The sequence below is a fragment of the Lycorma delicatula genome, chromosome 9 (genome assembly GCF_047948215.1).
Source record: "Lycorma delicatula isolate Av1 chromosome 9, ASM4794821v1, whole genome shotgun sequence".
Classification (NCBI taxonomy): Eukaryota; Metazoa; Arthropoda; class Insecta; order Hemiptera; family Fulgoridae; genus Lycorma; species Lycorma delicatula.
Window position 1 is genome coordinate 111,176,216 of NC_134463.1, and position 26,050 is coordinate 111,202,265.

General features: G+C 28.8%; 1 protein-coding gene across 1 annotated transcript; it reads right to left on the minus strand.

Annotated features, from left to right (window-relative positions):
• Positions 1–744: 744 nt before the first annotated feature.
• LOC142330068 (uncharacterized) lies at positions 745–16,788 on the minus strand. Its single transcript, XM_075375101.1, has 4 exons — positions 16,749–16,788; positions 13,041–13,971; positions 8,226–8,369; positions 745–956 (listed from the first exon to the last, which is right to left on the minus strand). The coding sequence occupies exons 1-4, from the start codon at positions 16,786–16,788 to the stop codon at positions 905–907; spliced, it is 1,167 nt and encodes a 388-aa protein (XP_075231216.1). The 3' UTR covers positions 745–904.
• Between the last annotated feature and the right edge of the window lie 9,262 nt (positions 16,789–26,050).

Consider the following 26,050-nt stretch of genomic DNA (forward strand, 5'->3'; position numbering starts at 1 on the left):
TATTTATTATTCTCCAATTTGTTTGAAAATTTGGAAAAATATATAAACTTTTAATTTAATAACATTTAAGATGTATTCAATAATTCGAATTAAAAATAAAATCAATTTTCATGTTAAATTAAAGCTATTCTAAAAGTACGAAAAATTCTTATAACAAATTGATGAGTAGAATGAAAAAGAGAGACAATGACCTCTGATTTTTTTTAGATCAGACAAAATTCTAATTTTTAAATATCAAATTAATAAATATCATTTTTAACCATTATTACATGTATTTTGAATGAAAATAATCTACCTTTTGGTGATAATAGTTATATATTTATTTTTAAAATGTGATTTTTTTACTTCTAAATCTAGTTGAAAAGATTCAGTAAAAATTAGCCTAATCTCAGTCGAAATATATACTAAGTTATTGAAAACGTTGTGATAAGTAGGAAAGCAGAATTACACATCGTAATAAACATTACATAACTTATGTACCTCAAATTTTATCATAAAATTTTTACAAATGTCTACCACAATGCATATAGTGTACAATATACTTGTACAACCCTCATGTAAAGTTATGAAAACTTGTGATGAGGGAGATTAGGGAGTCATTCCCTATCAGGAGCATATGATAAATAAATTAAAATGAAATTTTGGTCATTCTTTGTTTTATTTTTTAATTACTGACCTAAATGGTTCTAGCAGGTTTGTCATAGTTCACATGTTAAAAATAAGACTAATTACTTGAGTGTGAAGTAAATTACTATTACATCTTGATTTTATTTATTATGAATTTTTAATTACACCCATAGGCAAAATTTTACATCACTTTAAAAATTAGTGAATATATTTATTTATTATTTTCTGTAATATTTTACAGTTACTCATGTATTTCAATTTTGTCAATCAGCCATCTTCATTTTTGTTCATAATATTCTAGCTCGCCCGAACTTATGTTAGCATTAAACCTGTAAAACATTTAAATTATGTTATTCGTTTTGATAAATTTCATTATGTGTAGCATCTACAGTGCCTTAGTGATTAGTAAACTTTCCTAAACATAGTAGCTGCAACATTACACGTGCAATATATGTTTAAAAGGGGTTTCAATTGTTCATTTCAAATAATGCCGGTGCAAGATATGTTTACCATTTGATTACTTTTTAGAAAAAGACAAGGTATTCATCATTGAAGTACTATAAATATAATGCTTGCTTAAACCGTAAGAAAGAGATTGGATCTGATTTACAAAAACCAACAGCAAGAAATGTACCTTGAAAGTTGTAGAGTTTACATGATCATTCAACAGACCCGATAGTTTGTTGCATGAATATTTCTGTCCACATGTTATTTTTTATGCTTATATCCATTGTTCATGAAGTGAAAGATGTCAAGCTGGAAAAAGATTTATTGATGACTAGGTTCAAGTTTCAAGTATGACATGTTAATGGAGTAGGCAAAAGATTCAGAATCAAAAGACTCATTTGCTGAACTCGTGACTGAATTCATTGTGGTTTATGGAACTATTGTAAAATATAAAAGATTATATATTCTAATGGTGTTACCAGTGTATCTTAAAATTCAGTGCTTTAATAATATTTTTAATATTTCTGTGTTCTTTCTGTTTTATTACTGAGTATCCCTCTCTCTCTCTCTCTCTCTCTCTCTCTCTCTCTCTCTCTCTCTCTCTCTCTCTGTGTGTGTGTGTGTATGTGATCTCTCAGTCACCAAACTGTGTGCTTAGCTAGTCATAAGGTTGCAGTACCGTACATCATGATATATTTTCTCCTTTTTAATCTAAATTAAACAAAATAATTATAAAACTTTTTTTAATTTTATGAATTCTAACTTTTTTCAAACAAAAATTATGTTTTCAATGCAGATTCAAACTGAAATTTATGTTCAAATTTACAATATGTCTCTCTATTATCGTCATCGATTGGCTGGTTAATCTTCTCTTACCGTTTCATTTGTACAAATGAAGGGTTTTTTAAATTTTAATGGATGGTTGAGTTTTTGTTTTGCCGTTGATTGAACAAATGCCTAATTTTTGCTACTTAGTTAACGTGCCATACTCAGGGAAACAGATTAACAACGATTCAGTACGTCGTAACCCTAAAATGAAATAAATACAGCATAAAAATAGATTTACACATTTATCTCGATGGGAAACCAGTTTTCACTTTTTATCAACGATGAATGCTGGCAGCTTTTCCTTGATCTATGAAATCATTGTGTCCTTCATTTCATCATCCTTGGTGAAATGAATACTCTTAATATATCTCTTTATTAATTGTGAAAAGATGTGAAAATCGCAGGGAGTAATAAAAAATTATCTTTTCACGTAACTTAAAGTTGGCGAAGTTTTATTTTAACATAAAAAAATATGATTTTGGGGAATGATTTCATAAAAATTGGAACACGAAAATAATCCTTGGATATCTATCTACCTATTTATCGCAAACGATGACAAAATAATTAGTTAAAAATCTAATTTATGAAAAAAGTTAAACATTTGACCTGAAAAATTTAAGTTTGGCCTCTTATCAATGTAACTTCCAAATGAATGTGGATTTTCCATTACATTATCGTGAGGCCAGCCTCCTACAACTGTGGAATTAGTTTTGCGGTCTGCTATAATACAAAATCAAACGTTCCGATACTTAAACATTTACTAGTGCAACCCTGGGTAATTCTCAATGTGATACTATTACGCAAGTAGAAATAAATAAGTTATAATTTCATTATATATGCTGCATAACCTTATTAAAGTAAACGTACATTTTAATATCTTTATTGGTAATATTTTCACAAAAAAAGAACTCAAAAAGGATTATAAGAAAATTTAAGAAAGCTATTTGTTAAATTTTATTAATAATTGCTGAAAGTACAAATTCAAACCAAGAATTCATTTTTCTATTTTCCTAATGTTTTAGGTGTAATATATTCAACTAGAAAACGATAACTACTCCTACACTGCCCAACGAGTTGAGGATGATATCTCTGACATGAAAATGAGGTGTAATCTTGTATAAACTCAGGCAGACCGCTCCTGCGACGTTACGTTAATCAAACCACAACCACCAAAGAGCACCTTTATCCACTGCCTAGTATTCAAATTCATATAAAAGAAAGTAAGTTTTACTACGATTTGAACCTCGGAATGATCGACTTCGAAAATCAGCTGTTTTGCTAAGACGAGTTAACCACTAGACCAGCTCGGTGGGCTAAAAATATATTAAAACATAAAAATCTCATCATAATACCTGCAGTCTTACAACTTTAAATTACGGGGAGACACTTAGTTGGGTAGTTCCTTTTTTCATGTGTGGGATAGCATCACCCATTCCTGATGTGATTTATCTTATTGATTATAACGTATCGATCAGAATAAAAGATTTATTTATTTATATTTGCGTTATTTTCATACGAACATAACGTATTGAAACATATTTGCTGCAAAATCCCTGTACTTTAATTTTAATAATAATTGAAATAAAATAATAAAGTTTATTAACTTCTAGCGCAGTAGATTCTATAAACCTGTAATTTGAGACCGTGAAACAAGAAATTTCCCAACGAATTAGTAGTACGTCTAATGCTACTAAATCGTGTAGGGAAACATGGAAAAGGCTCGGATCTTTTTCCATGTTATTATATATATTAATATTTGAAATCTACACGTGTTTATCATCAGTATATGAGATAGAGCAAAAAGGAAGGATCTTTAGAAAAATTAGAACCATAAGATGATTTTTTTTCGCCAAAAAATCGCATAAAATGTTTCTGTAATACAAGACTTTGTGGTGTTGTTTACATTTTGTAGAAGGAATTCTTGTATAAGCTTAATATATTTAAATGTTTGTATACATCATCAAAGTGTTGCAATTAATTAAGAAATAGAATTAAATCTTGTGTTTAATTGAACTCTATCTTGAAAGCATTATTAATAATCTGAAAATATATTAAAGGCGCTATTAAGGCTTTGATTATATTGAAAGAAAAATTTAATATCTATGCATTGGTATTTGAAATTAATTCTTTACTGCATCCTTATCTTTATCTTATCCTAATAGTTTTTTGTTCATGCCGTAATTTCCAGTGAATTAAGCTTTATTCATTTAAGCCGAACAGGCCGTAAATCCTTACAGGCGGCTAAACATTAATAGTAATTTAATTATGTCGATTAAATTTAAAGAAGTGAAACATTTCTTTACCACAAAAATTTTGGAATTTTTTTACAATTAAAAGTAAATGTTAAGTGAAAAAAAATTTACTAATATATTTCGTTAAAGTTACAACTAATTAAAATTTATAGTGTGTTAAGTAAATCCTAAACAATGAAATTCATTGAGCATGAATTAATACTTTTGGGACAAAATTAATTATTAGAAAAACAACAAAAAATTTCCACACATTACCAAGACTTTATTTATATTGTAAAAAAAAAATTAAAATAATAGAAACTATGTTTTTTCCCCGGAAAAAACACTTCATTGAATTTAATTATCAGTATCAGAATGTTGGTTTCATCACCAAAAAACGTTTTAGGTGTCGATGAATATCGCTAGTGATCAATTTTTCCGCTGATAAAAATTACAGCACGTTGTGTTAGATTGGTTTACATAGCAATTATACCTGACTGACAGAAAATCAGTGGTCAACGAATTTTGGAATATTAATAGCTAGACTAACCCACTGGTTTGGTCTAGTGGTGAATGAATCTTCGCAAATCAGCTGATTTTGAAGTAGAGAGTTCTAACGTTCAAGTCCTAGTAAAGTCAGATATTTTTACAAGGATTTGAATACTAGATCGTGGATACCGGTGTTCTTTGGTGGTTGGGTTTCAATTAACCACATATCTCAGGAATGGTTGATCTGAAACTACAAGACTAAACTTCACTTATTCTCATACATATCATTCTCTGAAGTAATACCTGATGATGATTTCCGGAGGCTAAACGTGGAGGGGAAAGGTAAATGAAACTAAGAGACGTCAACACTTGACGCTTTGTACGACTATTTGTACTCCCTTTACGTTTGAGTGTGCATTACACTTTAGCGTGCGTTTAAATTATTTTAATTTTATTTCTCCCAGCAAATAAGGTTGAAAGCCGATTACAGTTATCACAACAACGCCAGCCGAAAAATTAGACACCGAAATAAAAAATATAGCAAGAAATTCACGTCGTGGTATTTAGTATTTGATGATTCAGTCGGCGTTCTAATCGAACTGTCAGAATCGGCTGTTTAGCGTTATTTCTTATCAAGTCACATTTATGAATCATTATTTATTTTTATTTCACTTTTTTACGAAGAGTTATGATGCAAAAGTTTTCACAGGTAATCGACGAGTCAGAATTATGTTTACTGTGAAACAATTTTTAAGATGTTTAATTTAATAACTGAAAAAAAGACTATATGTATTTTCCAACGTTATTATTTTTTTGTGTATTTCCTTTCAGTACAAAAACAATATTTTCATTTAATGATTTAAGAATTTTGTACTACGCTTTAATCAATGCCAACTTAATTAGGAAAGGCGTTCTGACACCTCTATTTTGATGTACAGTGATAAAATGTTAGTAATTTTCGTACAAGGAACTAAAAATGAACATTGCTTTTCTGCATACTCGCTATCGACTGACGTAATTATGAAATATAATTAATTATCTTTTCACATGTTTATACAAAGTTACTTTGTTCGATTTTTAAAAGATTCTCCTGACACTGATTTCATTAATGATTTAATAATAGATTTTTTCAAGTTTTTTATCATCTTTAAGCTTTGATATCTTTTTTATTCCTTACAAAATTTCTATTTTTTATGTTCGTGCGAGAGCTATACTTAGATGTTGGAATTAATCATCTTAAGTAAAACAAATTTCCTTTATTTCTTGAACCGTTTTAATGGTTTTGTTGATCGAACGTCATCATAATACTCGTAGATTATAACCTGTTGTTGGAGCCACATCTTGTTTTTTTATTTTTAATACAAGTAATTTTCGCTTTAATTGTATCCTTTTGTCAAAAATCAAACTATCAAGTAATTCAATGAGCAAGATCCATTTGTAATACTGGAAAAATACTGCCGTACGTTTTTTGACAGAATGCTCAGATTTAAAATTCTTTTATTCTATTGTCCTGTTGATCCGCTTCATTTTGATGTTACGGTTCCGTACAGTATACGATCGTATTACATGAGCCCTAATACTATTCAGCCGGTTTGATCGTTACTGTTAGATAAAATATGTAATATTGCAACTTGCAGCTAGGATGAAATACTATCTCTCGAAAATAACAGGATACCGATATCGTAACAAAAGGTTGTCTGTTCTTCATGTAGTTCATCCTTCATTTCCTGTCTCAACCTCCCTTCCAATAATTTTAATATTGCTTACGGTCATCATGCATGATATAATATATACAATTTTATGTGTATTAGTGCATTTCAATCTTTTACTTGTAATAAATGTCAGTTATCTGTGGTCTTTTTAGTTTCTCTGCTATAGCTCCATTGCTAGCATATATACCAGGTGAATATAAAAAGGAATATTGTTATAGCAAAAGCCTATAGCTGTAAAACAAAAGTATACACAGTAGATAGTTTCTGAACTTCGATATATGATTTTTTTTTTTTAAATATTGTCTTTTATGATTCTTTGAGTCCAAAAAACGAAAACACTATGGAAATTTCTGGAAGACATACGTATGCGTGTTGGTGTGTATTTTGATTAATATCTCCGGATTGGCTTAACATAAATTCTTCGAAAATAGATATGAGAAGATGGTGGCATTAAATTTTGAGAAAAATTAAAAAAGTGAGGCATTTTGAATATTTATATAAACTTATCTTCAATAGGATGAAAATAATTATAAATTTATTAAAGATTCTAAATTTTAACATAGTCGGAATTAGGAGTGGAAATAACATTATTATTTCTAAACTAGTATTTACAGTATTATTTTTAAACAGTTTCTCCTCCTCTCGAAAATTCATTGACTAAAAAGTTGAAATTTTTCTACACACAGTGTTTCTAAAATGGTCGGCTGGCTATAATTTTTCGGATTGTACTTATAAAACTAAAAAAAAAATTTTCCTTAGGAAATATGTCAATTTTTACTTCGTTCTCCCACTATCCGCCATTTTGTTATTTTTATATAAAAATTTATATCTCAAGTTCGAATAGACGAATCAAATTAATATTTGGTAAGCGTCTTGGTAATAAGGTTTTAAAATTAGCAAAAAATTAAATACCTTCGCAAATTACAAAATGGCAGCCATATTTATTTTTCAATCTGTTATATTTCCATAAATATTAGTTTTATCAAAATTTATGTTATTTACTAAAATAGTAAGACTTTTATTTTGAACAAAATTACATTTTATTTTTGAAAATCGGTTGACAAATAGTTGAGTTGTGAGAGAAAATTGATGTAATTTTGTGTCATAATTATTAGGTCTACTATTGTGAGCATATTATTTAATTTGATACTAATTTACAATACTAGAATTAGCAATAAGTAAAAACAATATTTCATAGAATTGAATTTAAAGTGGAGAACATGAAAAGAGAGACATAATTACTATTTTAAGTGCTGATTTATTTCTAATTTTAAAACTTTATTACAAAGATTCTTACCAAATATTAATGTGACTCGTCTATATGAACTTGAGATATAAATTATTATAAAAAAATAACAAAATGATCGACAGGGGGTGAACGAAGGAGAAATTACCATTTTTCCTAAGGATATTTTTCGTTTAGTTTTACAAGTAGAGACCAAAATAAGTATAGCAGGTCTAACATTTTATAAACAACCTCTGTGTGTGTGTATGTGTATGTGTGTGTGTGTGTGTGTTTATATATATATCTTCCGTGTTCATATCCCACGAAGAGATATACGCTTTTGATTTAGTATCACTCTCCCTTTCCCTTCCCCCCACTGCTTCTATTGAAACTTTACAAACCTTTTAATGAAGGTTCTAAAAATATTCTGTAAAAATTTCAACCTTCTAGGATTTATAGAAACAAAATGGCGGCTTTCAAATAAAATCATAGATTTCAGATAAACCACACTTCATATTTTTTACAAAATAACTCTTAAAAATGATTAAAAACAGATGATAATTAGAACTAAAATTATCAAAACTCCCAAAACAATGCGCATTAATATTCTATTTGAAAATAATCTTTTATTATTAATTATTATTGTCATTTGTGTTTTTAACTTACCACCTGTGTCCTGGACAATAAATTATGCTACTACCATTTGCTTCAAGTTTAATTTTATTATTTTGATTAGTTGTAATTTTATAAGGATTACTTGTACTTTGTTCGTTGTCAAATTTTAAATTTTCTGTAGTACTTGCTTCTGAGCTAGAATTAAAAAAAACATATTGAATACAAAAACGAGGAAAGAAATATAAAAATATTTTGTGTTTTACCTCATTTGTAAGTATCATATTTCATACCTATTTTTCATTACATGTGAAGGATTTATAAAAATAATGCCTTAATAAAATAATATATCCTTGTTCAAAATTATAAACATAATTAAAATTTACTCATTATATATGGTAATTATAAGTATAATATTTTTGAAAACCATAATGTTTTTAATGCAATTTTTAATAATGGTTTTAATTATTCAAATAAATGGTAAAATAAAGAAATATTGTAAAGTGAATCTTGAATATTGTAAAATTTGGATTTGTGAAAAAACATGACTGTCTAACATATATGTATATCTATATATATATATATACACACACAAGGTGTTTCTAAAATGGTGGGTTGGCTACACTTTTTCAGATTCTACTTGTAAAACTAAATAAAAAATATCCTTAGAAAAAATGGCAATTTCTCTTTCGTTTTCCCACTGTCCGCCATTTTGTTACTTTTTTATATAAGAATGTATATCTCAAGTTCGGAAAGAAGAATCACATTAATATTATTTGGTAAGAGTCTTTGTAATAAAGTTGTAAAATTAGAAAAAAATCAGGACTTAAATACCTTCACGTATTACAAAATGGCAGCCATGTTTATTTTTCAATCCTTTATATCTTCTTAAATATACGTTTTATCAAAATGTATGTATTTTCTGAAATATTAGGTCTTTTATTTCGAACAAAATAACATTTTATTTTTTTTAAATGTGCTGACAATTAGCCGAATTATTGCAGAAAATTACATGTTCAAAGTTTTCATATCCACTTTATGTTCAATTCGTATGAATAGTAATTGTTTTTATGTATTGTTAATTCTACTATTGTAAATTAGTATCAGATTAAGAAATAATTTTCTCAACAATAATTAAATATTACATAATAATAAAACAATTGATGTAAATTTTTCACTTTTGAGTAATTTTACACAATGAGTATTATTACTGATCATGTTAACATTGTAAAAATGAAGCGTCTTTCAAGGAATGGTGTTCAAAACTGTCACAATAGGCATATCTGGAGCATTGAGAATCCTCATGGTAACTTTTGAAAGTAGCCGTCAGCAAAGATTTTGCCTGAACATATGGTCAGGTAAATTAATAATGACTGACTTTTGTGTTCTGTCACATTACCAAATCTTTTAAATGAATCTTGCTCACTTGACTGAAAATCTTCCATATTTTTTGGAAGACCTGTCTCTACAATTAAGAGGAAATATGTGGTTTCACCACGATGGAGCTCCATCACATTTCAGTCAGTCTGTATGAGATTTCCTGCATGAAACTTTCCATGAAAAATGGATAGGTTGCAGAGAGCCAGTGACCTCTGCGTCCCAATTACCTGACTTAAACCCTCTTGACTTCTACCTATGAAACCATTTATAATATACTGTTTATACAACTGCAGTACTCAACATTGAGCATCTTCAACAAGGGATCCAAAACGGATTTCAAGAAATTATGAATACTTCTGGAATTTTTGACCGGTTAAGATAATCTGTCAGAAAAAGACTGGGGACTTGTATACTTTCTAATTATGGAGATTTTGAACGTCTCTTATAATGTTTAACAATTGTCAACTCTTTATGAAAAAAAAAAAGTAGACAATGTTCTACAATAATTAACGCAAGATTATCCATAGATAGTTGTTTTTTTTTAATTATTAGATCTCTATTATTGTGAGAAAATTATTACTTAATTTGGTACTAATTACTACTATACTAGAATTAACAATAAATAAAATCAATTAATATTTAATTGAATTGAATGTAAAGTGAACATGAAAACAGTCACAAAATTACAACATCAATTTTCTGCCATAATTCAGCTGTTTGTTAACCAATTTTCAAAAATAAAATGTAATTTTCTTCAAAATAAAAGGCTTACTATTTTAGTAAATATCACACATTTTGATAAAACTTATTTATAGTTATAGAGATAACAGATTGAAAAATAAACATGGCTGCTATTTTGTAATTTGTGAAGGTATTTTTTTCTAATTTTAAAACTTTATTACCGAGTCTTACCAAATATTAATGTGATTCCTCTCTCCGAACTTGAGACAATTTTTTATATAAAAGTAACAAAATGGCAGACAGTGGGAGAATGAAGGAGAAATTGCCACTTTTTCTAAGGATAGTTTTTGTTTAGTTTTACAAGTAGGGTACAAAAAAGTATACTCAGCTCACCATTTTAGAAACACTATATATATATGTGTACTTTTTTAAATAAATATTATATTAGAGTAAAAATTCTTTATATAACAAAATCACGTGATTTTAATTTTTTTTCTATATTGTTAAAAGACTTTGTTTTTTTACATGAATATGGATTTAAATTCAATCGAACTAGTTAACTGAGAGATGCATCAATTTTTTTAATAATTTGACATGTTCAGTGTATTTCTTCCATTACTTTCTATTCTTTATTATGTTTCTAGTCTTAGCTGAACACACCAATTACATATTTCACACAATCTGATTTTGTTTTCCTTCGTTGTTTTACCCTCTACACTTCTTTCTAAAACCAAATTTAATAATATTGAATATATTAATATAATACCTTGTTATTATTTTTGTTAGATTCTGCATCAAAAGTCACTTTTCCCTAATTTCTGTAAAAAACATACTTTATTTTTCACCTGGCTAAGTTTATTTCACTCTAATTCAGATTTAGGGAAACGAAACATATACAGTCCATAATTAGGTACCAGTGTTAAGAAGGAATGAAGAAAGGTCAGTTCTAATGATAGTGCGATTGAAAGTAAAGTTTTTCAGTGATACAACTATTCATAGAAAGATGTGTAAATGGTGTTTTGGAAGTTATTTTCTGTTTCATTCATTTTGTTTAAATATTTATGAAAAAGATCATGTTGAAGTCATAGCAGCCTCAAAATCATGACAGATAATTCCCATTAATGGTCAGACATTTTTCTTCTACTACTTTATTCAGCATATCTTCCTAAGTGGAATATATTGAAAGTCACCCTACTGGTAAAGGCATAATTAATATCAATAAACCATTTATCAATGAAATGTCCAGTAAGACTTCTGATTATTATTTCTCGTTCTCTCGGTTATTAATTTCTAACAAAAAAAAGTTATCTTTAATTTCTACTTATGCTACATACATTAAGTTAATATAATTTATTTATATCATGTTGTGTCAGTTTTATAGCTTTTTTTTTATTATTAAAAAGTTAGTTTTCTTACTATTTTGGGTTCTTACACTTGATTTACAAAATTAATATTTATATATTTTAGTAAACCTTACATCAGTGCAGTTGAACCAGTCTGATAGTTTACACCTTTACTGTACAATGAATACTTCAATGTTTTAATTTTGTCGGCCATTTTAATGTGAACCCGATGGCTGATTGCAGCCGTTCATGTATTTTTGTAATCTTTTATTGATGCTTAATCCGAATCCAAAATCAAAATCCGAGACAAAAAGTGTTTACACATATAAATATTGAATTCAATAATGAACTATTCCTTTGTTGAAGATAAAAGTAGAAAGAAAATGTATTTTATGAACTTTTTTAAATTTTAAACAAAGATTTTGTTAAAAAGTAGTGTTATTGATGTCATTAATGTTACGCGATAGAACTTTTGACTTGTTTTAACATTTAATTACATATTAATCTTTAGTATCTGCTTCTGGATTTTATATATTAATGAAGTTTAACAAAGTAAATTTTTCATTTTAACAAAAGTAAATTTTTTTAATGGTTAAGATGATGAGATGATGAGTTTTATGCTTAGACTCAGATGATGACTTCTCAGCACCTGAGAAGTCTCAAAACTGAGATTTTAAAATAAGAATAAAATTATAATAGCTGAAATGACAAGTAATAAAATGGTTCATGAAAATCATTCAATTGACACTAGCTATTTATTGTTAATGATCAAAGCAGTCAATGCTAAAAAACTTTTTTGTCTTTTTGAAAATCAAGAAGAAAATACAGTTTAGTAAAGATGTCACCACTGAAAATGCCTCTGAGAAACAGCAAAAATATTATTGCTTCTTATAAACCTTTAATTTTATTTTTTACTATTTAATGTTCATTATTAATCTCATTTATCACTACTATACAGAGTGATTCAAAACTATGTGGAAATCTTTTGGGAGCTGATTCTATAAAATTCCATAGAAACATAGGCCCAAAAATGCTTCGTTAGAGAGTTAAGGTTCGCGAAAGAGTTCGCTCAGATTTTGGTTCCTCCAGGAAAATGAAAGCTTCCTGAAATTCTGGGAAGGTAAATTAAGGGACAAATTTAGTTGTTCCTTGGAATTTTTGGTCTTAAAATATTAAAAAAATGAATCCCAGAATTTTACCTCCATTAGTTTTAAAGATGGTAAAACAAAAAAATTAGAGGTAAAATATATTTAAGAACTTTATAAAATTTCAATTAATAAATTTTGCAAACCTGGCTTACATTGACTAGGATTTTCTATTCATCCTGTTTTAATACGATAAATATTAATAAGTTTTCATTTAATTTTCTTTTTTAATTAGTATAGTATTTAAATTGTAAAGAATAAATAAGGATATGTAATAGTATGATATATATTATACTAGATAATTATTTTTTATTACATACCTTTTTTTGATTTGGATTCCAATTTTTTTTCCTTCATTAGTTTTTTCTGTCTTTATCTCCTCTGGTTTATTGCTTTCAGCGACTGCGTTTGTTAAAGAATTATTATGTGGATCCTTATCCAAAATTTCCTTTGATTTATTATAAGCTTTAGTGTTTGGAAGAGAAAGCGTAGGAAGTGGAGTTTTATTTTTCTCAGATTGATAAACAGCTGGTAGAGATGTGCTAATTTCTGTGTTTGCAACTGTATTATTATTTGTGTTTTGATCTATATCATCACTATTTTCAGTGGTATCTTCTAACCCAGAATCATAATCAAATCCATCACTTCTGGTTTTTTGAGACGGATAGTTTAAAACTTCTGTAATTGAATTACCATCATCTGCTTTAGGATCTTCTGATGTTTTTGTAGGATTAGATTGTTTATGAGATAAATTTTCATCAGAAGGTGTAGATGTGTGGTTATTTTTTGTAGTTTGGTTACTGGTATTAGAACTCATGGTGTCTGAGTTAGGCGCGACTGATGATTGAGAAGTTGAAAATGCATATGAAGGTTTTGTGGAGGAGATTGTAGAAGATTCTTGTTTTTCAATATTTGGACGACTTGTAAGCTGAGAATAAGGTAGGAGTGAAGTAACATTTTTGTCAGAATTACTTACAGTTGCTGGTGTAGTAGTTATGCTATCATCTATCTTTGTAAATGTAGGGTTGTTGTTATTGTTATAATATTTATTATTATTAGGCACAAAAGTTACATCTTCAGTTGAACTATTAGAAATCAGTTTATTTGCTGTGGTACCTTTTTTAATACTATTATCATTGATTTTTTGATTTGTGTTAATTTCTTTTGCATTATAGATATGTTCACCATCAAGTTTTTGACTGGTAGTTGGTTGTAATTTAGTATTATGTTCTGCTGGTCTACTGTACCCACCTAATACACAGAAAATTATTACTAAAAAGTTGGTTTTCTTCATATCTTAATAAACTTTATTAATACAACCTGAAAAATAAAAAAAAGTAATAAAATATTCTTTTTAGATACAGTGAATTGCTAAAAAAAAAAAAAAACAGGTAAACTAAACAACAAAAAAAGAACTACATAAGTTGTGAGTACATTAAATAAGGTTTCTTTGTACATTGACAGGATTACTTTTCATTTTTGCAAAACCAATTTCTGTCACTGGTAACCAAATATATACTATGGTAAAGTCTGTAGTGTATATACTGAATACTTAAATATTTTTTTCTTGTATGATTATATGAGTACAGTTAGTAATAAAGTTGAATTATTTAGAAAATAGTTGTTTAGATTAATTAATGTAAATGTACACAAAATAACTGAAATATATGATTTAGATTTATAAATTTATATTATATTAATATAGATTTATTATATAAATATAGATTTAGAAATTTATTAAAATATATTATGATTAGGTTTGAATTATAATTAATTTATATTGCTAATAAGAATAATATTGCACTTTATTAACTAGTTTGCACATATTATTGTAGCATTTGTTTGGTTTACTGTTTTTGTTTGTCATAGACTAGTCTGCGACTACTAAAATAGCACACGTAAGTGTTCACAACTTTACATGACTATAGTTTTAGTACCAATAAAGAAATAATTGATAACTTGTTCTTTATAAGCTTGTCTTTTCTAATCTTAAGCTTTTATAACATTAAGACTTATTTGTAACCTTTATAAAAAAATCTCAATAATTCTTTTGAAGATATTTTTAGTTAATTATTTTTTACCAAAAACGCTAAATGTGCTTACTTATTTGGGATACTTTGCATCTGAATAACTCTGGTGCAAAGTTTACCTCACTTATATGGTAAAATCTTTTTTTTTTCTTGTTGCAGCTGTTTATCATTTCATAGATAAATAAAAGTCCCAGCTTAAATTCAAATTTTGAATACATAATATAGAGTGTAACATGAAAACTTTACTTAAATATCAGGAAACATTTACCTAAACAAAATAGTATTGGAAGAAGCTGGGAAATTTTTTAAAATAAAATTGTAAAGAGTCTGTCCATTAAAATCAAGTTAAACAGGAAAATTTACCATACAAGGAGGAAAAAGATTGTTCCTTCGAGTAAAAAAAATAATCATTGCTAGTTTTACTGGAAAGTCCACTGAGTCTGAGACAGATAAAAATATTTCAGTGTGTAATATATCAAGTGGATTGGATGATTTTAAGGAGTTATTAAGTGATCGCCCTTCCCGTCTAGCTAGGGGGCTCCACCCCCTGGACTGCTACTGTGTTCATTATCCTCACGGTTATGAGACTAATGTTTCTTAGACACTAACGTTTCCCTCATTTGTGACGTAGAAGCTGTGATATCTCCCTCCTATCTCCAAGAGGACTAGGGCCTTGATCTGTGGCGTAAAATCGTTTCTGGAATAAGATGAATGTATCCAAAAGATTTTAAAGCAATCGGTCAGTTGGTTCTTGTGTGATGCTCTGATACTCTTCCCAAGGGGGATAGGGCCTCAATCTGTGGCTTCAAATCTTCCCTGGAAGAACATAAGTGTATCTTGAACATTTAAAAGCAATCAGTCAGTTGGTTATTGTATGATGCTGTGATACTCTTCCCAAGGGAGCTGGGGCTCCCTTAGGGTAGAGCACTGTATCAACCTCTTTTATCAAGCACTGTGAATACTTTTTATTTTTGTAAAAAACATATATTTTAATTATGTATAGTACATTACAATGGTAAGAATTAAAATGCATATCTGCTACACATATATTATATAATATATATAATGTACAATTTTGTTAAAGTAATCATCTAATTAGTAACAGGATTTGAAGTGCCGTTATTGAATATCTGTTACATTGTTTGTGTAATTAGTTTGTTTTTGTTCTTAAATGTCATGTTTTTAACTATTATTGAGTTCACTAAATACATTTACATTTATTAAAATCTATTACGCTGATAGTAAATTAAAGACTTTACCCTTTATTTGAAATAATTTTCATTTTGTATTAATTTTTTCAGAGTACCATGGGAGCAATAAGTGATGAAGGATCTTTGTTTATGATGTGGTAAGGCGGTATGTATATTTGTTCATTAGAATGTAGCTTTTTTGCTTTTATTTATACTTAAATACTGAACAAAAGCATTCAAAAGTTTTAATCTAATCTTGCTATGTAAACAAAATGAAAAAAAAATCCTTTAACTAATTTTTTATTAAATTTTTAGCTGCAAAATAAGAAGTCAGTGAATTGTAACTGAAACATCAAAGTAACAAGTTTGTAATCAATTCTTTCCTTTTAGCAAATTTTTATTATGAAAAGTAGATAATGCCATTAAATTTCAAAAAAATAACATTTTTAGTTCGTATTCTTGTATTAAATATTAAATGAATATTTAAGGGGATGAAATATTGTAAATTTGACACAAATCTCACATTAGAGAAGGGGGTCTGAGATGATTATTTTATGTTTATATATTTTTATGAATGGCCCCAAATAAATGTTTTAATTTATTTCTATGAATTGAAATTAGTAAAACATAGCCGCAGTTATCCCTTAAACCCTTAACTAGTTTTTAATTGAAACATTCATAAATAAATTTAATATTTTATGACTATAAACAAATAAATTAATTATAAGTATAAGTATACCAACCAATTCAGAAATTTTTACTTTTCCTTTTTAGTAAAATGTAAATTTTTTTTGGATGATTTACTCACCGTATAAGCTTTGAATGTAGTTCATGGGAATATGAAGCATAAATTTGTAATGTATGAAAAGTGCCGTGTCTGACCGGGATCGACCCCGCAACCTTCGGATGGAAGGTTGAGATGCTACCACACAGCCAATAACTACCACACAGACCATTGGACTGGTTAATTAATATTAATTTATATTGGCACTTACGTATTAACGCCACCGCAGCTACAGCTTTATTTAAAAACAAAGTAATCAATCAGATTTCGGTGGAAAATGAATAGTCTCTTTATTAATTTTAATAAATGGTTATTTATATTTATTTATTTTATAAATATAACTTAACCTACGCTCGCTTCGCTCGCTAACCTTGACTAATTAACACTGTAATTTTTTGAGTATTTATTTAATAAATTCAGTAATTATTGCAATTATTTATTATTTAAATAATCAAAACACTCCTGCTAATTAGTCAAGGTTAGCGAGCGTAGGTTAAGTTTGGTTAAATTATATAAAATAAATAACCATGTATTAAAATTAATAAAGAGAGTGTTTTGAATCTATGTTAAACTCTATATCGGCCCATTTTTCACCGAAATCCGATTGACTACTTTGTTTTTAAATAAAACTGTAGCTGCGGTGGTGTTAATACGTAAGTACCTTTATATTTTATCTACTTATACTTTGCAAGATGAAAGTAATAAAATTAATTTATTACAGACTTTCTAAGTCGACAAGTATCTTTTTAATTTACACTTTCTAAATATTGACTTTACACATTCATGCAACAAAATATTACAGAGTAAATAAAAGTTCATTGTTTTGTCTGTTAAGCTTAGAATTAATTAAAATAATAAAGTTGAACAGCATACTTTACCCGTATTTTTGTTTTGATTAAACAGAGTGCAAAAAAAAATAAAAACTTACTGTTACTGTAGATATGGAAAGAATAAATGTGTTGAATGATATGAAATATAAATTTAATTTTTAATCCGCTTACTTAATGATAAATCATCAATAAATTAACTTTTTCCATTTTTTATTATGTTATCAAGAGATTCAAAGTTTGCATCATTATACTCCACCTAAATCTCTTGTTATGCACATTTAAAAAAAAAATTCTTTATTGTTTAATAATAATAAATATAGTCAGCAATGATGCATGCATTTTACTATTTTATACGAATAATCAAAATTACATACCATTATTTCATTTCATGAATATTGTATAGTATACTTATATGTTTTTTTCTTTTGTTAAAAAATTGTATTATGAATATTATTGCTTTTTATTTATTCACATTAAATAATTTTTTAGTACATATCACTTAATCCACCTAAGCCATAAGTTAAAATATAATTTTAACTTTGTTGATTATCCTTTATTTTTTTTAATAAATATTGCTTTTCTAGAGGTATCTCTATCATTACTTTTTTTGTACTGAAACTTTACAAGTAAAATATACATAAGTATTAATAAATTAAATTAAAAATTATAAACTTTGTATTGTTTTACCAAATTCTATCTCAATTAAATTACATTAACTGTTGATACGTCTGAAGCGAGCATCATTTTTACTTTACTGCAGTTTAGCAAGCATGAAGGAGATAGATGAAGTGGTAGATGAAATAATTCTAATAATTATATCTGAGACCGACTGATCCAGCAGCCAACCATTATGCAAACCGGCCGGCCAACTCAGATGATTTAAACAGAATATTCACTTTATTTTTATAGACTATCAGTAACATAGAAACCTCATATTTAAACTTCACTTTGACCTTTGACTCGTGACAAAAATTTGAAACTTTAATATGCGGTCATGTTTTCAGAATGAACATGTATTTCTAGTTAAATTTACAAACAAAGAGTGGATTTACTGCAAAATACACAGTAAAACATGGGTTAGAGCTGCCTCTAAAATTACAACAAATAACCAACAATCAAATTAAGTTTAAACCTGAAGATTTCTTTTCACAGGTTTATTCGAATACATTAAAGAACGGCTACTTTCAATGATGAATGTGTGTTCATGTTAAATTTACATGTATAAACAGTTGATTTATTGAAAAATTCATAGTAAAACATATGTTTTAACTACAAACAGTATGATTAATTTTAAATTTATGATGATGATGATGTAGGTCATCATTACTTTCAGCGATATGATTGTCATATCATTGATCGTTATTTAATGTACACAGTGATCATTATTTACAGTTCAAACTTCAAAATCATTGTTGGTTTTTATAATCTAACAGCTACTCAGTTAACGCTGTCTATTTATAATAATGTTCTGCATCAATCAGGCATCATTACTTTCAGAGAAACCGGGTGTTGTGGATTTTTAATTTTTTATAGTTGTGTTAATTATTGATAGTTGATACTGTTTTATTTATATTTTACATAAGAAACAGTTTTTCTCAGATATATCTTTCATTAAATAAAAAGTGTATCTTGAAAACTGTGCATCCTAGGCCATTTTTAATGCAATTTTGAAAAGCAGAAGGTAAAGTATACATTCATCCGGAACGATAGGTCCTAATTCCATGTATCCAAGTCCAACCGTTCTCGAGATAGCGAAATTCGCATATGTCAATACACCTCAAACCCACTTTTCACTATCAATTTTTTAATAAATCTACTCCTTCAACTATAAGAAAATCTATATTCAATTTAAGAAAAACAATGACGAGGTTCTGCATCAATCGGTCATCATTACGTGGTGGAAACATCTGATTCTTTATTGTATATGTTCCTTCAGATTGTTGAGACTTAAATAACTTCATATAAATCCGCAAAATACAGTAAATTTATCGATCAAACAGCGTCTATATCACAATAAATAGTTTATTATAAATATATTTTATAGTATTAACATACTACAGACTTAACTCCTACTATAGGAGATTCTCTATAGCAGCAGTCAATCATTTATAATAAGTTGATTTTTTATATATTGGTTTAGACAGATATTACAATAGCATTGATCTTTAATCTATGTTTAATGTAAATTAGTTTTTCTACTCATGCGTAGTAGCATATTAATCGATGTATGTTACTAACAAATAAAATATAACTATTAATATGGTATTTTTACAGATTTTAAGCTAACAATACAAATACGGAAATTTTTAACACTAAATATGTCAAAATGGTGGGCACAATTTAAAGCATTGCATCATAATAAAGAAAAGAATTGAATTTTAGAATAATAAAGTCGACCCTCAGATTCGAGAATCAGCTTTTTATGAAGTTGAAGATGATAGTAAAGACGAAACAACTAAAATTATTACCGGTATGTATGTTTACATTAACAAATTATTACTTATCTGCATTTCACATACAATTAAAAAAAAAAAAACTGGCTGGATTTCTAGTTGAGTAGGATCACGTAGTTGACTACGTGATGCAGTTGTTTGTAGCCTTAAATCCATTCGGCCACACCAGCTACATTTGTACAGAAAAAATTGTATTACATAAGTTGCATGTTATCTTTTACATATAACGAATATTAATAGCAATACCATATGATCATCGCAATTGTTCACCTTATTTATATTAGATGTGTATTCATGTTGGTGAGACCTTGCCGTTGGTGAGGGGGCTTGAGTGCTCAGGGATACAGAGTAGCTGGACCGAAGGTGCAACCATATTGGAGAGGTATCTGTTGAGAGCCAGACTAAGGAATGATTCCTGAAAGAGGGCAGCTCTTTCAGTAGTTGTTAGGGGCGTGAGTCACAATGACTTAAACGGCCATATCAACATCACTCTGTCCTCTGAGTACTGCGCAGCTGAAAGCAATGGAAAACTACAGCTGTTTTTTTTCCAAGAAAATGTGGCTCTGCATTTTCATAAGCAATAATGGAGGCGCCTTCCTTGGTAAAATATTCTGGAGGTAAAATAGTCCCCCGTTCGGATCTCCGGGTGGGGACTACTAAGGAAGGGGTCACCAGAAAAGTAAAAAATAACATTCTACGAGTCGGAGCGTGGAATATTAGAAGCTTAATAAAGGTTGGTAGGGTAGAAAATTTAAAAAGGGAAATGGATAGGGTAAACGTGGATATAGTAGGAATTAGTGAGGTTTGGTGGGAAGAGGAAGGCGACTTTAGAGTAATTAACTCTGCGTCAAATAATGGGCAGGCAAGAGTAGATTTCGTGATGAACAAGAAGATAGGGAGGAGAGTGGAGTACTTCAAGATGCATAGCGATATTGTCATTGTAATAAGGATAAAATCAAAACCTAAAACGACAACGATTGTTAACGTCTATATGCCTACAAGCGCCCATGATGATGATGAGGTAGAATGTGTATACGAAGAGATTGATGAAGCAATTAAACACGTAAAAGGAGATGAAAATTTAATAATAGTTGGAGATTGGAATGCAAGCATTGGAAAAGGCAAGGAAGGAAATATAGTGGGTGAATACGGGCTAGGCAAAATGAATGAAAGAGGGGACCGACTTATAGTTTTGCACGAGGTATAATTTAGTAATTGCCAATACCCAATTTAAAAATCATACTAGAAGAATATACACTTGGAAAAAGCCAGGCGATACTGCAAGGTATCAGATAGATTATATCATGGTTAAGCAAAGATTTAGAAATCAACTCGTTGACTGCAAAACTTACCCTGGAGCAGAAATTGATAGCGACCATAATTTGGTGATAATGAAATGTAGATTGGGGTTTAAAAACCTGAAGAAAAGGTGTCAGATGAATCGGTGGAATTTAGAGAAGCTTGAAGAAGATTTGGTAAAGAAGATTTTTGAGGAGGACATCGCAAGAGGTCTGAGTAAAAAAGATAAGGTAGAAAATGTAGAAGAAGAATGGGAGAATGTTAAAAAGTAAATTCTTAAATCAGCAGAAGCAAACTTAGGCGGAATAAAGAGAACTGGTAGAAAACCTTGGGTTTCAGACGATATATTGCAGCTGATGGATGAACGTAGAAAATATAAGAATGCTAATGATGATGAAACTAAAAGGAACTATCGGCAATTAAGAAATGCTATAAATAGGAAGTGCAAACTGGCGAAAGAAGAGTGGATTAAAGAAAAGTGTTCAGAAGTGGAAAGACAAATGAACATTGGTAAAATAGACGGAGCATACAGGAAAGTTAAGGAAAATTTTGGGGTACATAAATTAAAATCTAATAATGTGTTAAACAAAGATGGTACACCAATATATAATACGAAAGGTAAAGTCGATAGATGGGTGGAATATATTGAAGAGTTATACGGAGGAAATGAATTAGAAAATGGTGTTATAGAGGAAGTTGAGGAGGATGAAATGGGAGAAACAATACTGAGATCTGAATTTAAGAGAGCATTAAAAGATTTAAATGGCAGAAAGGCTCCTGGAATAGACGGAATACCTGTAGAATTACTGCGCAGTGCAGGTGAGGAAGCGATTGATAGATTATACAAACTGGTGTGTAATATTTATGAAAAAGGGGAATTTCCGTCAGACTTCAAAAAAAGTGTTATAGTAATGATACCAAAGAAAGCAGGGGCAGATAAATGTGAGGAATACAGAACAATTAGTTTAACTAGTCATGCATCAAAAATCTTAACTTGAATTCTATACAGAAGAATTGAGAGGAGAGTGGAGGAAGTGTTAGGAGAAGACCAATTTGGTTTCAGGAAAAGTATAGGGACAAGGGAAGCAATTTTAGGCCTCAGATTAATAGTAGAAGAAAGATTAAAGAAAAACAAACCAACATACTTGGCGTTTATAGACCTAGAAAAGGCATTCGATAACGTACTGGAATAAAATGTTCAGCATTTTAAAAAAATTAGGGTTCAAATACAGAGATAGAAGAACAATTGCTAACATGTACAGGAACCAAACAGCAACAGTAATAATTGAAGAACATAAGAAAGGGAGTCCGACAAGGATGTTCCCTATCTCCGTTACTTTTTAATCTTTACATGGAACTAGCAGTTAAAGATGTTAAAGAACAATTTAGATTCGGAGTAACAGTACAAGGTGAAAAGATAACGATGCTACGATTTGCTGATGATATAGTAATTCTAATCGAGAGTAAAAAGGATTTAGAAGAAACAATGAACGGCATAGATGAAGTCCTACGCAAGAACTATCGCATGAAAATAAACAAGAACAAAACAAAGTAATGAAACGCAGTAGAAATAACAAAGATGGACCGCTGAATGTGAAAATAGGAGGAGAAAAGATTATGGAGGTTAAAGAATTTTGTTATTTGGGAAGTAGAATTACTAAAGATGGACGAAGCAGGAGCGATATAAAATGCCGAATAGCACAAGCTAAACGAGCCTTCAGTAAGAAATATAATTTGTTTACATCAAAAATTAATTTAAATGTCAGGAAAAGATTTTTGAAAGTGTATGTTTGGAGCGTCGCTTTATATGGAAGTGAAACTTGGACAATCGGAGTATCTGAGAAGAAAAGGATTAGAAGCTTTTGAAATGCGGTGCTATAGGAGAATGTTAAAAATCAGATGGGTGGATAAAGTGACAAATAAAGAGGTATTGCGACAAATAGATGAAGAAAGAAGCATTTGGAAAAATATAGTTAAAAGAAGAGACAGACTTATAGGCCTCATACTAAGGCATCCTGGAATAGTCGCTTTAATATTGGAAGGACAGGTAGAAGGGAAAAATTGTGTAGGCAGGCCACGTTTGGAATATGTAAAACAAATTGTTGGGATGTAGGATGTAGAGGGTGTACTGAAATGAAACGACTAGCACTAAATAGGGAATCTTGGAGAGCTGCATCAAACCAGTCAAATGACTGAAGACAAAAAAAAAAATTCATGTTGGTTCTAAGTACTCGGACCATGTAAGCAAAAAAGAGTGCCTGTTTAACAAAACATTTTTAAAAAAGTCATTGCGAAAAAATAAAACTTTTTGTTATTTCAAAACAGATCTTATTTTTTTTTCAATCACAATGCAATTATGTGATAATGTTATAAATCTGCATTTAATACATTATCTAAATATGGAACATCAGTAACTTTATATACGAATATAAAGGTTAAAGGTCTTTAGATTGATTAATTTCATTCAAATCTGATTGTGTAAGTTCATTAAATCTATATATAAACAAAAAAAAATATTTTTATTCAAATACGTTATTGGTTACAGTGAATCGACTTCTCAGTTTTAATGATTTTTTAATGTATCACTCATTTCGTCAGCTGTTGAAATAACTTAATGATTCTTTAATGTATTTAAATTTAAGCAGTAGGAATTCAGACCACCAAAATATTTTATTTAAAGTCATTTTTTCTTCACATTTTTTAAAAATAAACAGCAATCTTTTCAACAACATTTATTTTCCATTGAATTACGTTACTGACATAAAAATCTAAATTTCTAAGGTTAAATGATTCTTTAATGTTTTGTTTCAATTATTTAATGAATTGGTTCATTACAAGTTATTTATAATTGTCTCATAATTACATAAATTGATTTTTAGCGTCTAATATTTCGACTTTCTGTGTTTTTTAAAGATTATATTTCTATGTTTATAGTTATCTGTACCTACTGATTTGTATTTATTAATTTTTAAAAAAAAAACGTACCATTATATAAATCTTTAGTTTTTATATAATTATACGATACGCTATTATTTGAATGAAAACGACTAAATCGCACATCTAAAAATGATAGACGTTTTACTGTAATACTGTTGTACGGAAGACGTAAACTTTTACGATATCTGTGATATACTGAAGAATATCCATGTAAAGGAATTTGATTTAACGCTAATAAATCGAAAACAATAATACTATTATCGTTTTGTTTTTTATATACGACCAATTTAGAATTATTATTTTGTTATATATGAAAAAATAATTTATATTTTGACGAATAACCTCAGTTGTATCTATATTGATTGCCGTCTTTGCAAGTAATTAAACATCATTCGGGTTTGTACTATCATTCAATATACTGCTTGTATATTTTTTATTACAATATATATGTAAAAGTTTGTCTAGTAGCGGTTCGTAATCTTTATCTTTTAACAGATTAATTAGAGATAAAAATATATTTTCTCGATTTATTTTAGAAATTTGCTTACAAATTGCAGTCAATAAATGCGCACCGCATCGTTTTCCATTTGGTGTTTAATGTAGAACATTACACTTTCGAGATGTAAACCGAATAAAACGTTTAAATATAAAGATGTCATAATTCATAACTGTCTTTTAGATACACTTATTGTTTTGTTATTTAGACCTCTATATAAATTTTCTGATGGTTATTATCCGGTTAGAACTGTAAATTTCTTTATACAAATGTGGAGATATGAATATAATCGTTTGCAATCTAATATATAAAGAATATTTGTTATAAAAAAATATTGTATTATCTGTTTTAATCTATATATATAATAATGCTTTTCTAAACCGTTCATCCGATTGCGATGAAACTTTGGTGAATTATTGTGCGCAAGCCCGAGCAGATTTCTGAATTAGTTTGGACGCGCTGGGGGTCGAGATATTTCGAAAAATTGTACTTACGGTCCGATTTGGCTCATATTCACAATATATGTTAGTTACATGAAAAGAATTACATCTGCAAAAAATGGATCTACTGGATGGCGCTGGGGTGAAAAAATTACATTTATTTTTTGACTTTGCTTAATCAAAATCTTTATTTGTTATGTGAAAAGAAATACTTTTGTGCGAAAAGTGAAAAAAAGGAAATAGCGAGAAAGGAAAAAAGGAGAGAAAAGAAGAACGGGAAAAGAGAAAGGTAAATTTCTCTAACTAAAAAACTACCGGACTGGTTTTTGCTAGACGGTCCGCGTTTTCCAGAGAAGATTTAAAGCTATTGAAATCCTCGATCTGACCAGTAGCAAGAAAGTTAGAGGCATTTGAAGACTACTGTTTTAAGAGTAGTTTGAATTAAATCCGTTAGGTAGTGCTGTTTTGACAGTTGGATTTATTTATATTACATTCTAACTTAAGTGAAAGGTAAACATTTTGTGAATTTCCGTAATGTTCTGTAAGTTTCTTAACGTTCAGTATTAATTGTGATGATTTTGCAGCCTTTTCTCTTTTCGTTAAAAAGTTATTTTCCACCGATTACTGTGCAATACTGTTGTTTTGCCAACAGACAGAGTGTGAAAGAGTAAAAGGGAAAGGTTACATTTTGTGAAGTTCGTAATGTTTTATCAAACTTTCAATTGTCTATTTAATCTATATATATATATAGATTTATATACTCAAATCTAGCAATAGCGAAGCATTGCTGGGTCTGCTAGTTGTTTATACAATTGCATACGTATAATCTCAATCATTTGATTTATGTTAAACACAAAGTACTTCTTTTTTA

Bases quoted from the DNA above. Each gene is read 5' to 3' on its own strand.
- LOC142330068 (XM_075375101.1), bottom strand. From the start codon at position 16,788: ATGCTTCATATTCCCATGAACTACATTCAAAGCTTATACG. The intron at 13,972-16,748 runs GTGAGTAAATCA...TCTGTGTATTAG, and splicing joins CTACATTCAAAGCTTATACG to GTGGGTACAGTAGACCAGCA. The intron at 8,370-13,040 runs GTATGTAATAAA...TTTTAATTCTAG, and splicing joins GGAATCCAAATCAAAAAAAG to CTCAGAAGCAAGTACTACAG.